Genomic DNA, 14,087 nt, shown 5'->3' on the forward strand with positions numbered 1-14,087 from the left:
TACAAAAGTGTTCCAGGAACAGGATGTTCAAAACTCGATCCTTGTGCATGTTAGTGGCTTCTACCCAGAAGTCACGTGAGGTTAATAACTAAACAAGCCGCATTATTCACTGCAGCAGCAACCTCATCTCTAGGAACAGCTAAAGCTGTTCTTTATCCTCACATTAACATTAACCTCCCGAGGCTGGAGTTCTCGAGCATCTTTTTCTCTCTTTTCTCTTGTGTTCCTCAGCAGATAATTGCAGATGGATGTGATTTGATGAAACAAATAATAATGATGTAAAGTTCTTCCTGGGATGAGAACAAAATTTAGGGAGATGTGTAGATATACTTGTGTGGGACAATCCAACTGTATTAGAACATGTTTCCAGGGGTACAGTGCCTTTTTCTTTCCTAACTTCAATAACATAACATAGAATTACAATTCAAGATAAATATTAAAAGTGAAATTGGAGTTCATGAAGGATTCAGAATCTATAACCAAAGGCAGTGGTCGTACATTTATCCATTAAAAAGGTATAGAACAGTGAATGTTAAGAAAATCCACTAGTATGTGCTTCCTGGACTGCAAGATAAAAACAGGCAAAAAAAATTGTTCTTTAATTGTTCTTTGTACCATTTATGTCTTGTATGCTAATTGTCTTATCTGTCTCTGATGCCATGTGCATTACAAAACATGTTCCCTCCTCTTGTTTTCAGGTAGTGGTAGCTGAGGATGCCAGCCCCCTGGCGAATATGCTGCAATAAAAAATCCAGAACTAAGAATGGAAAAGCTGAAATGGATAATATGGCAGACACAAGTGAAAAAATGCAGATGAAAAAAGAAATTACATTACTAAATGGAGTTTCTTTAATAGTAGGGAACATGATTGGCTCTGGGATATTTGTATCACCCAGAGGTGTTTTAATGTACAGTGCTTCCTATGGACTCTCTCTAGTCATCTGGGCACTTGGTGGGATGTTTTCACTGTTTGGAGCTTTGTGTTACGCTGAATTGGGAACATCCATCATTAAATCTGGAGGCAGTTATGCCTATATCCTGGAAGCATTTGGTGCCTTTGTGGCCTTCATCAGACTGTGGTCTTCGTTGCTAATTATCGAACCAACAACCCAGGCAGTGATAGCAATCACATTTGCTAACTATATTGTTCAACCAATTTTTCCTCATTGTGAGCCACCGTATGATGCAGTCAGGTTGATTGCAGCTGCTTGTATTTGTAAGTAAAGTTATGATTCCTAGAAGTTAAGAACTGTAACTGTAGGTGCTCAGGGGATTTTTCTGAATTTCTATTCTTCATCTTCTGTGAAAACAATTATTGCCTATCTAAAACACATTCTTAGGAACTAATAATCTTTTATTCAGACGGATTTTATTTGGTGCTGGGATTATTAGAGGGGAGAGAAGAATTACAATAATTTGGCTGGGGGAAACTATGACATCTGATTAAAGGTACATATATCTCTATGGATCATTGACATAATTTGCAGCCTGCATTTGGTCCACGGCCTCTCCCCTATTTCTTGCAAATCACAAAAAATGAACAAAAAATCTTAAAATTCATATGGCATTAAAAATAATCTGCCTAATACAAGTTTTGTCTCTAGAAAAATTGTGTAGTGTAATCAGACACTCTGCAGAGTTGACTTTGTTATGACCATATGTCTTAGGTGACCACAGGGATAAGTGTTACAAATCTATCCTCCAGTAGATGAAATGCACTCAGATTCTTTTCCTTATAAATATGGATTTGTCGAGATGGAGTATGTGTTCCTTAGTACCTTGTGCTATAGCATGATCTTTTAAAAACGTCTGAAATTGTGCAACTCAACAAAAGCTTCCAAAAGGATAACTAACTTTAACATAAAATAATGTATACTGACAATTCTGAGAGGGTATTTTCTCTGTTGCCCTGACTCTTGCCACTGAGGTGAAGAGGAAGTTCACTTCTGAAAAAGGTTCCATGGTAGGTAATTGAAACCATCATGACTACTCAGCAGCCTAAAAGGCAACTAACTCTATTCCAAAGAGTTTGTCAGCTGAAATTCTCCACTTGCACAGGAAAGCGGTTATTTATTAGATCAAAATTTCTTTTCCTGGTGTTCTAGGTGCACCTCATGAAATCCTAACACTTAAGAGAAGCAGTCTTCAAATAGTGATGTTTTTTTAAGCCTTCTTTTTCTTAGTTATTCTTGCTGTAGTCTTCGCTGTGTGCTCTAGCACCTCTGATTTCTGAGCTGATGCCCCAGGTGTGCCTGGCAGCTGCTGCTTTCTCATACAATAAATTAGTTACCTCACCACTGACTAGGCTTTTGAGTAAAAGCCCAGATTGCAGGGAAAATTACAGTGTGTTACATTAACTGCAATATGCAATTTAGCAGTGTCAAGATAGCAAATTTATTCCTAGCTTGAACAATTTTGGTAAGGCTCGGGAGCATGGATTTAATTGGCGCTCCACCTTTAAATATATATATTTACTAGAATTTACTGTGAATTCCATGGCAAGATCCCCTTGCCTAGAATTTAATTACACTCTGCAGAACATGATACATGTTATGTGTCCTATACACATACAGTAAAAATGTCCTTTGCAGTCTTTCAAATAGCATTTTCTATCATCACAAATTATTCCTAAATGTACAGTATTAAAAAAATTCCATCAACACTTACTTTATAATTTTCAAGACACAGACCTGTATTTCTAGCAGTTACTGATATATACGACTGTAATTTTATGAAAGGGGTATATGGTTAAGTTCTACTAAGGAGATTTTTTTCAACTATAGAGCATAAAATCTTATTTCAATGTATATGCCACATTTACTAGAGCAAGATTTACAGAAGTCCTTATTTACAGACAGGTTTAAAATTATATTCAAACCTGACACTAGGCATGAACAATCATTATATATCTTTTGGCTTTTTTTAATACCAGAATAAAACCAAAATTCTATCTCCATTGCACAATATTGGTATATTAATAGAAAATAGTGGGGGCAAATCAGGTCCTCCTTCTGTAAATAAGTCTATTATTACCTTGACAGTTGACAGGACACTGTCAAATATCCAGAACTGCTCATGATAATGAAGGCAAGAAGTTCTGTGAGCATCCATGGTTGGATGCTAATTTCCTTACTATATAGAAAGTGTTCTAAATAGTTTTCATTTTAAGCATTACAAAACTTCTTTTCTGCCCTTCAAAACTGAAGTGTAGATTATAGGCAGGTCAAAGAAACAGCAGAAAAGACCAAAGACTTCTAAAGGAGAAAGAGCTCATTCTGATACATGTTCGAGAGTGCTCTGGACCGCCCATGCTGCATTTGCTCTGCTATCTTCTCCAGCAGCTGGGCTTTGTACCTGGTACCAATGCATACCCTTACCTTTCCTCATCTACCTCTGCTTTGAATTATGGAGTTGCAAGAAGTTGCCCACGATGTCATGTGTGAGAGGAGCTGGACATGCAGCTCGGCCCCTGGCTGGACCTGCCACCAGCTGAGCAGCAGTGCTCATCACAGTGCTTGATCTGCTCATCGGGGTTCAATTTCTGTGACAAAACTGAATGCAAAGAATATGGCAGAAGGAGGAAAGGAGAATTAATTGATCCTACCCACTCTCTGCAACCACACTACTTTGTTATTTCTATTAGATTCTGTCAAAATTGAAGCCCGAGAGAACTCTGTAAGTAAGTACTTCTGTAACCTTCATACTCAGGGTCAAAGCTTGAATGACACAGCTTCTAAGTCATGGGCACAGAATAACAGCACGATGGCCTGGCTCGATTCAATACCTTGTCCACAGCATCCAAACTTTTTGGTGCAGAAGCTGTCCTTACTCATTACATAGACTAGGGCTTGTATCAGCATGGAGAACTTCAGGGAAAAAAAATCAATTTGAATAAAGGATATAAAGAAATCTCACCTTCTGCATGTGACTGTGATGACTTTAATAAAACATAAAGATTATTTAAAAGGAGCAGGAGTTACTCCTGAAATTCAAAGCTGATGTGTTTTGTCTTACCTACTGTCAGGAGAACAGTATCCTTTAGAAAGCCATTGTATAAATTTTAAACCAGGTATTTCATTCATATTAATAAATTTAGGTGGTCATAAAGTGGTGAAATTTGATTATATTTTACTCCTTGAAAGAGGAGTGGTATCTGGAAGGATAGATTTGAAATACACATTACGTGATGTAAAACATACAGTGCTCCTGTCATGCATATTCTTTTTCTCTGCAGGTTCCTTAACGTTTATTAATTGTGTTAATGTGAAGTGGGGAACCCGTGTACAAGATGTTTTCACATATGCAAAAGTTATGGCTCTTATCTTGGTGATATCTGTTGGCCTTTACAAAATTGGTAAAGGTAAGAATATTTTTCATTTACTTAATTGCTACTTGTCCTGTGACAGGACAGCACAGCAGAAATTGCTGGATATGTCCTTCACATGGCTCCTCACCCCCCCCGCCTCCCCCAGCTCTCCCTGCCCTGCCCATGGCAGAGAGCCGCCGCAGTGCCCTGCAAGGGAGGAGGATCAAGGAGGGAGGAACTCATCCTTTCCTCCATTGCTGAGAGGGCATGCTTATTCCTAGAAACAAGGGAAAAAACTGCAGTCCTATGAATCACTGTGGTATCGTAAGACATCACAGGACAGATGAGCCACCTTGTATCAGCAGTAACTGGACTGAACTGAATATACTGGAAAGATGGAGACTGGTTTATTCTGGTACCTCTGATCTTTGCATATGACAATAGAGTTGATTTTATAATTTGGGTCTCTGGTACAGTGAAGTCTTCCAACTCTAGCTCTGTTGCTTAGTTAATATGGTTTCTTCATTTTCCTTCCAAAGAAATTCCCAAATAGCCATTGTATCTTTATTCAGTTAAACTAAAGATGGTTTTCCCTCTTCAGTTTAGGAATTGTCTTTTTATCCTGCTGAAACTAGCTTATAAAATCTAATGAGTGTGCTTGCTTTTCTGTGTTTGCTGGCCTTCTCCTTTCCTTGGCTGCAATTCTAATGCATCAGCTGTTATGCTGTAAAGCTACAGCAAAATGTAAGAGAGCTTTTTTGTTTAGCCATTATCCATGCATGTCACTGATTTGTTCAAATCTAAAGAAATCTGAACAAACCAACCCAGTCCTGAGGGCAGGAATGTGAAGATGCAGAGGAAAAGCATTGCTTAAGGGCCACAGTTACATGAAGGAGTCATTCCCCTCATAAAGCTGCTACAGTTTTAAAAAGGTGTGAATCCATGATGTCACCCCTGTAGCAGTTTTGCCCTGTCCCCACAGTCACAAATTTACCCGTGCTTTCAAATTGACTCCTTCAAAACTCACAGCTTGCTCGCTGGCGTGCAGCTGCCACAATGTGGTTTGGCCCAGGGGCCATTCCCTCTGCTCCTGCACCCACATAGCCTATGCCGGCTCCTTTGCATTGCTCCGTTGGGTCAGGGAGGGTAAAGGTGGAGAATAAACATTATTGTGAGAAACACAAAATGCTGAGGGCTTTTAGTGGTAGTAAACTTCTCTCTGCTTTGTTCAAGCAGAATCAAGTGCTTAAATAGAGAAAGGACTGGGAGGAGGAATGATGTAGATTTCCGGAGGAAGCTGTGATCAGGCCAATGCACTCTTTTAAACTCAGCAGTTGTTTTAATGAAAAGAACAGTTACGATGTTTTAGCCCTGCCGTATTCCTTCTGATGTGCTCAGATACACCTTTTGTTTTAAAACACTGTGAATGTATCTGATTTTGAATATGAGCTGTCTTTAGTAAAAACAGCTTTTCTTGGTCCTTTTGGATTTTTCTTTTTTTTTCCTTCTGACCATTTTCTTCCCCAAAGTGTGTGTACATCTCAGAGTTTCACCTTCCTCAGTTTGAACAGTCTCCTTGTAGTGACTACTTTTCAAAAACTGAATTGCTTTTGTGGTATCTCTAAACTCCTTAGTTTAACCACAGGGTGAAGCTGTTTCATTTTACAATAAAAACCTTATCTTCTTCCCTAATAGAAGTTTCAGCATGTTTCTGTCTTCCTTCATACTTAACACACTTCCATTTATATTAGATAGTTGAGTTTCCTTCTGCAAACTCACTAAGGCCTTTCTTCCCCTTTCCAGAATCGCAGTGAAAGCTCACGTGGTTTCATTAACAGCAGCATTCTGCAGGCTGTTGTCTCAACTGATTGAACTAAACTAGAGGAGAATTTTGAAATTAGAGATTTTCAAGTCTGCTCTCTTAATTTTGGGGAATACCTTTGTGGGGAAGAGCATCCCACTGAGAACCATGCCTCCAGGAGTTCCCCCTCCAGTGGCCACTAATTCATCTGGTGAAAACAAAAACATGGATATGAGGAAGAAATATAGATAGATTCAGGAAGTGAAACTGGGTTTCCCAAGTGCCTCTGCCTGGCTGACAGGGCATAGCATCACCTCAGTATGGCTCCCTCCTTCGGTAGGCTAGACAGCAATGCCAGGAGACGAGGATGTCATGAATTCTGGTAGAATTACACAAGTCACATCCAAACAACAAAGCTGGGAAAAAGTCTTCTGCTTTCTCCCTATACAAGTGTAGCTGTCTGAACATCTGACTGAAACTTTCCTATCTGTCAAGAGAAAACATAAGCTGTGCACTTTTGGATATAGTAATGAAACCTGGATGCAGTTTTGGTTAGCTAAGGCTTCTAGTGTGGCATCCTTCTACATCGTAATCCTTGAAATGTCACAAGCAATTGGTATCTGCCATTTGTACAGGAGAAACGGAAAACCTGAGAGCTCCATTTGAGGGCTCAGCAACAAACCCAGGGATGATCGCGCTCGCTCTCTACTCTGCCCTCTTCTCCTACTCGGGATGGGACACGCTCAACTATGTCACCGAGGAAATGCAGAATCCCAAGAGGTAAATGTGTGCTTTTTCTTTGAATCACTGAGCTGTCCTGGTAAGACAGGTGGTGGTAGGACAAGCCGCTCTGTATTTGTTTCTGATTGGAAATTAGTCAAACTATTTTCTCTGCAAAAACCATCTTCTTTTCAAAAGGAGTAAGTATGAGAACTCTTTCTGATTATTGTCCTTGCTCATCAGCTATATCACACTAATAAATCACTTGTCTGCATATATGTATTTTACACTTTACACTTCAGACCAGAATTTTTAATGGAGGAGAACAAATACCTGGAGAAAGCAGGGAGAAACATGGGTCCATCTAGCCCCCTAAAATTCCATGCTTTTTTCAGCCAGACAGAACAAATATTTTATTTTTCCAGGACTGGTTTTGCCACTAGTAGATTAAGACTGTGTCAAGTTTATGACTGTTTTACCATGTGATCTTCAACATTGCTATTTATGGGCAAAATGTTCAATTTTGCTAAAGATGAAAGGTTAAGTAAATAAAACAAAGTCCACAGTATCACTGGAAATATCATCTCCTCCCCTCTGTAGGGATGTCAGCCCTGTGGGAGTTGGCTGCCTCACCTACTCAGACTGATATAGTCCACCTTACCTTGGGACAGGCATATGTTATGAGTCAGGAAAAAAATGCTATGATCAAGAAAACACCTAAGTGTGCATTTAAACCTCATTGCTTAAGTGCTCTCTTAAATTGCTTTGTCTAAAAGACAGTATATATAATTTACACATATAAATGTACATTTTTTTCTCTAAAACTTGTCACAGACCCACAAGCAGCCAACTAAGATGATTATGGAATTGTTCCACAATGGCTGCATGTTATTTGTAACCCCATGATTACAAAGTGTTGCATTACAAAAAGTGATGGAGGCATCCATTCACAAATGTTTGAATTTGGGAACAATCTTCTATTTAAATATTCTTTATTTAAGAACATGAAATAATTTTGCCATTTTCCTTTTACAGGAATCTACCTCTTTCTATTGCAATTTCAATGCCTATTGTGACTGTTATTTACTTGTTGACTAATATAGCATACTACGTAGTGTTGGACATGTCAGCTCTCCTCACAAGCGATGCAGTGGCTGTTGTAAGTTGTATAAAATAATTAAAACCAAAGTTACTGTATGTATGACATTGCAGAAAAATCTCAGGTAGCATACTTCTTGGCAAAACAATTGAAATATTTCCATGCTGAATGCTGTTGCTTTGTTTTAAACTTTGTTTTCATGTAAGAGTACCAGTGTATTGGAAGGTGCATATAAAGAACTTATCCAATAAATCTGCTCTTGTAAAATCCTGTTACATACTCTGTAAATCTTGCTCCTAACAGCACTTAATTGTAGAAGAAACTTTTGCCAGGGCCAGAGAGAGAGAACGCTATGGAACATTTGGGTGGTTTAAGAACCAGGGGTTTTTTGCTGTCATTCTAATGTACAGTATGTGATGTTTAATCCTGCAGGATCACAGCAATATTTTCAAGACAAAAACATGCAGTGAAAAACCTTGTCAATATTTTATACAAAAGTACAATTATAACTCATGGATTACCACAGTCAGGATTCGTCAAAATACATTAAAGCAAATATGTGTTATTCTATTGTCTCATTGACTTGATCTACACTTAGAAATTTTTTTTAAATAATTTTTTAATGTATCTGCCATTTTTATTTTGATACTGATCAGTCCAAATTCTAATTTCCCACGTCATTATCAGATATCATAAGAAAGCATGGGCTACGACACTATATTTGGGCTGGTGTGCTTTCATGAGAGTTTCTCAGGGTTGTCTATAAGCTTAACATAACTGGCCTCACTATGATTTTCTTTTTCTGTTACAGACGTTTGGTGGTGAAACCCTTAGTTATGCTAAGTGGATAATTCCTATAGCAGTGGCCATGTCTTGCTATAGTGGCTTAAACTCATCAATAATTGCAGCATCTAGGTATGAAATATAAGATTTATTTTAATTAATTGAAAAGGAATAATTTATTTTTAATCTGCATTCTTTACTACTGCATTGTAAAAGTGACACAGTTAATTTTTGCCATGTCAAGGTGTTCATTTGTGATGGAAGGGTCATTACAATCTGATGTGTCTTCTCATGATCAGCACCAATTGATAAACTAAAGCCACTTGAGAAGAGAGCAGCATTTACAACAGAGTAATAAAAGAATTAATGCTGCCTTTGTCAGAGAGCAACAAGCTATTCCTTGGCTCACTGTCTGGTTGAGTTTTCTTATTCCTTTTTTTAGGCTTTTTTATGTTGGAGCCAGGGAAGGACACCTCCCTGACAGTCTTAGCTTGATTCATATAAAGTGCTTCACACCAGTCCCTGCTCTTCTCTTCAATGTAAGTGACAGCCAGGGGTTCAGACCTGGGGAGTATAACACCTCACCTCTGCCCAGTGTTTCTCCCAGGCTTCTCCTGTGCTGGAGACATCTTTCTCAAATGCCCACAATTTCTAAAACACATTGAGGGGGGGTGGGAGTGGTCATGGTGTTATTTTGTCTGGTGTGGATTTTTTCAGTGGAAAGAGAACAGCTTGATTCACATTAATATGCTCTCTGACCAAGATTAGTGAGGACTGAGTGCCACAGCATTATTTAGAAAACTGAGAATGGCTAAACATGTAACCATATAGACAGGAGTTGTTTTAAGTCTTTATGTGAGTTTTCAGAGTGCTACTGGAGAAAAGTATGGCAGGAACATCTCTCAGATCCTGCCGTAGGCTGATTTTCTAGAACTCTAGTTATAGCAGGAGTGACAAAGCACTTAAAATTATATTCCTACCATTGGATGCCTGTAGCCGTGTTGACTTTTTCCTGCTATCACTATACAAACGAATCTTGTGACAAGAAATTGAGGAACCACAAGGTATAGAATTAGTGCAAATTATTTCAATAAATAATGCATAAATCTAACAGATTAAAATAGGGGGGAGGGTATGAACAAACAGAGAAAGTGGAATCATTCAAAGGTATTTCACTGCTGTTTACGTGAACATGTAATTTATTTGGTGTCTTCCATTGCCCTGTGTTACCTAGATTATCATACTGGTCCTGTTTGACATGAAATAATTTACTAAAAATTATAATCTCGTTATGAATACTTTTCTCAGAGGGATTCTGTTTGCACCATTAATATGAGCTATACTCCCTTAATACACAACCATTCCTGTTTTTCACAGTGGATTTTTTTTCTGCTCATCTGTTAAAAAGGACATTAAATTCCTGGTATTTTAGGTGTTTCCATGCAGGCAGTATAGCATACCACAGAATTTACTCTAGTGGTCTAAATGTATGAGTGGACTGTGAAAACCTCCAACAGTGAAACAAATTGAAAGCTTGCTTTCAAACTGAAGCGAACCAGAACAGCAGAGGAAGCCGCTGCCTACAGAAAGATTCTTAGCATCCTTCTTCATGGCGCAGCAGAGTCTGGGGCTCCTCATCTGGCCTTCTAAGGAGGGTTTCCTGCTGGTGCTGAAACATGACTTCACAAACCAAACACCTCTTCAGCCAAATGTGGTGGTCTCACTGCTGTGTTTAAGGAAATGATACCAGCATGTTTCACACAGCATATTTGCAGATTTCTCAGTTTTAGGTACATCCTTCTTGCAAGGACCTCATCTCCTAAATTCAGACAAATATGTTGGAAACAGCCTGTTTTATAACTTTACTACCTCTTTATTTTGTAAGACATGTCTTTTTTTTTTCACACTAAAAGGTCTTTGATTTTATTATCTCTAGGGCTTAATGACTTTGCTTTATCTCCTTGTGGAAGATGTTTTCCTCCTCATTAATTACTACTGCTTCAACTACTGGCTCTTCGTGGGTCTGTCTATTGCAGGACTAATATATTTGCGATATACTCAGCCACGTAGACCACGGCCTATTAAAGTAAGTAAACAAGAAAGGAAACAAGCCCTAAAAGCCAGTTAATGCATGTGTTTATGTGATCCTTAATACCACAACCATAACATTCCCAGTTATGTTATAGACTATTTATCAGCCATAGAAATCCTTTTGACATACAAGATAGGAAATGAAGGAGCGAAAGCCATTTGAGTTTCCACAAGAACAGCTGATCTGGTACTTTTGCTGTGAGGTTGAAATGATATTTACCATTTCTTTTTCCTTTCATTCAACCTTATAACTATCTAAATAAATAAGGAATAAATAAATGCCTGGGGTTCTTAGCCCATCCTGGAACATCCCCTTTTCTACTGTTCACAGCAGACCTCAGTAGAGGTAGTGATGGGGGCTCCAGAGAGGTTAACACTCTGATCAAACTTACATGACTGAATAAATTCAGCAAAATCCCTCCAAAGCCAGTAAACACCCAAAATTCTGCTCAAACAGAATTTCAAAAGCTTGAATAATCAAATATATTTTGATTGTTCCCTCCCACGGCATAGTGGTCATAGACAGTAAAATTCAAGTTTAACGATTGACTGTAGAAAAGCGTGTGGCTATCAGTTAGGAAAGGGAGACTGCACAGAAACAAAGCATGCTTAAAACTTGTTTCTAGGTTTAATCCAGTGACTGTCCAGGAAGCAGGGTTGGAAATGCACAGCTTCCCCCGGGCACACAAAGCCACGTTCTGGCTGTTTCACTGCACGCTGTTGGCTCCATGACCTGCATTTCTGCTCTACAGTCATGCAGTAAAAATTATGAGAAATTCAAATTAAGACCCAGTCTAAACATTTCTTCCTTGTCACTCTCTCTTCCTAATCTTCTGCAACATTTTCACCAACTTCTTTTCCATTTAAGTGTAACATCCTGATTATAAAAAATATATAATTCAAACAAAGGCATAAAATGTCCTAAGCACCTACTTCTGGAAAACCTGCCAGTCTTCCAGAGCAGACCAAATTTTCCTGAAGCGTGTTCAAACTTCATTTCCAAACTCTCCCCCAAAATATGTGGAAAATGAAGATTAAATCTTGCCTTATTGGCAGTTTTGTTACTGACTCTACTAAAGCAAGGATTACAATCAGATTATAGATAATGACTGTTTAATTCCTATCAGCATTTGTCAGCTTAGTCAACATCACAACTCCGTATACACTTTTTCCTTTTCTGAAATGTAGCAGTTGGTTTTCATCGACTTACATTTTTAACCTTTATAAGGAAAAAGAGTATTTATACCAGTAAACTCTCAGGATTTTCAGTTAGTATTCAAATGTCAACTCCTGAACTCTCGAGAAGGCTCATTACTACAGGCAGTGAAAAATATTTGTGCTAAGATATTTGTTAAGTGCCCAGGCAAAATGGTTGTAAATCAGTCCATTAGTTCTGTAGCATCAACATAGTAATTGAAAGTCTAGCTGAGTTAGTTCCCAATCAAAATTACAATTCAAAATTTGCAATTGAAGTTAGAGGGAAAACTACCCATTACTGCTTAATTTTAAAGTACTGCTTTCAAAGATGGATTCTAACTAACTGGAAAGGAATTGAGTTTGTGCAGGCCTGAAAATGACAAAATGGTCAGATACTCAGGTGTGTATCACATAAGAGGCTCTCAGCAGCATGCACAGAAGCTAGCAAATTGTACTGACTGTAGGCAGTCAAAAGATTCAGTACGTAGTAATCATATAGTCAATATCTATATTTTTATTATTGACACGTTTATCTTTTATCTGCAAAGCTTGACATTTTTACAATACAGTATTTACTGCATCTTTTAATAAATGTTGGATTTCTTTTTTGTCTCCACAGCTTAACCTCTTCTTCCCTATAGTATACTGTTTATGTTCCCTTTTCCTGGTCATAGTTCCTCTCTACAGCGACACAATCAATTCCCTTATTGGCGTTGGTATTGCCCTTTCAGGCATTCCTGCATATTATTTGGGAGTCTATTTGCCAGTTGAAAAAAGACCTAAATGTCTACAGTGGCTCTCTGGTAAGCAACATCATCTTGTCTTAGACAGTGTGCCAAAATCTTGAATGTATGATCGGAAGAAATAAGGAATAATTTTTCCTAGAATCTTTTTTCTTTATGAAGTTTTGCTATGCTTTTTTATATGGCATGTCTGAGATCATCTGCTTCATCACATGGTCCTGAAAACAAAACCATGCATACCTGTACAAAACAGTCTAATATGTGGATATATGGTCATCTAATATTTGTGGTATTTCAATATGTTGGCTCAATAAAAGCCATGTAGGATTGTGAAAACTAAATGCATGCAGTTTGATACCCTGGAAGGCATAAGTACCAGGACACCATTGCTACACTTTCTGGCCAAGGAATGGAACATCTGAGTCAGAGAAGTCCATGCATTTTCATAAATTATGAAATAATGAATTATTGGCCTGAAGAGTAGTTTCCACTCCTCAAATGCAGCCAGTCTTGAAAAGCAAAACTTTAATACTTTAATTCAGTTTGAACTCAGCTATCTGACAATTCAATGAAAATGCTGATGAAAGTCTGATTAAACAAGACTTTCTGTTTAATTATTGAGCTCCTTTTGCCTTTAGCTATTTATAACGTGCTTAATCCAATTGATAAAGGTGTTTTAAGATTTTCCTCGTATCTGTGTAGTGCTTTCAATTCCTCAGAAACCATATATTTTTCTAAGATCTATTATCACTTTATCTCACGCATTTTTGCTATGTATTACAGCTATGACAAGAAGATATGTTCAGATGCTCTTCTACTGTGTTCCATCAGACCGGGACATAGATATGGAACCTACAGCAGCTAAGAGTAAATAGAGTTGCCTTGACATTGAGAGTTCTGCCTCGTCATTTCTTTCCTATTTGGAGCCATTTTTATCATCTGAAGTTCTCCCCGTGTGTCCAGTGGTACTAAAGCACTAATCACTGTACTATGCATCAATTTGATGTCTGTTAATTTGTGTGTGTTTTATAAACCACTCTGTTTTATAGGACGTTTTTTTTAAATTCTGTTTGTTAATAGTGAGTTATGTAACACGTTGAAACTATAAAGCACTGTATGAACAAACTTTTAGTAGTAGATAAGTGCTAAATATTAGATTAATTGCAAAATCGTAATAAAAAGTATTAGGTCTAGTCACAATCCTAACAAATAAATTGATAAATATTACAAAAGACAAACCAGATATTTGCAAGATTCAAAACCTGAGTTGGGAAGGAGAAGCCATAGTGTACTTCTAAAAATATAGCTGAATTCTTAGCCAAAGTAAGAAAAAATATAATTCAAGCT

At 37.9% G+C, this 14,087-nt stretch overlaps 1 protein-coding gene across 1 annotated transcript; it reads left to right on the forward strand.

Annotated features, from left to right (window-relative positions):
* Positions 1–714: 714 nt before the first annotated feature.
* LOC104354029 (Y+L amino acid transporter 2) lies at positions 715–13,615 on the forward strand. The gene is made up of 9 exons (XM_086466223.1): positions 715–1,216; positions 4,235–4,360; positions 6,743–6,887; positions 7,863–7,986; positions 8,738–8,841; positions 9,152–9,248; positions 10,646–10,795; positions 12,617–12,800; positions 13,524–13,615. Exons 1-9 carry the CDS (start codon positions 715–717, stop codon positions 13,613–13,615), a joined length of 1,524 nt encoding a protein of 507 aa, XP_086322349.1.
* Positions 13,616–14,087: the final 472 nt, after the last annotated feature.

The sequence above is a fragment of the Leptosomus discolor genome, chromosome 5, assembly GCF_034619465.1.
Source record: "Leptosomus discolor isolate bLepDis1 chromosome 5, bLepDis1.hap2, whole genome shotgun sequence".
Lineage (NCBI taxonomy): Eukaryota > Metazoa > Chordata > Aves > Leptosomiformes > Leptosomidae > Leptosomus > Leptosomus discolor.

Coding starts and splice junctions, on each gene's coding strand:
- LOC104354029 (XM_086466223.1), top strand. CDS start 715: ATGCCAGCCCCCTGGCGAATATGCTGCAATAAAAAATCCAGAACTAAG. Junction 1,217..4,234: donor GATTGCAGCTGCTTGTATTT/GTAAGTAAAGTT, acceptor TTTTCTCTGCAG/GTTCCTTAACGTTTATTAAT. Junction 7,987..8,737: donor CAAGCGATGCAGTGGCTGTT/GTAAGTTGTATA, acceptor TTTCTGTTACAG/ACGTTTGGTGGTGAAACCCT.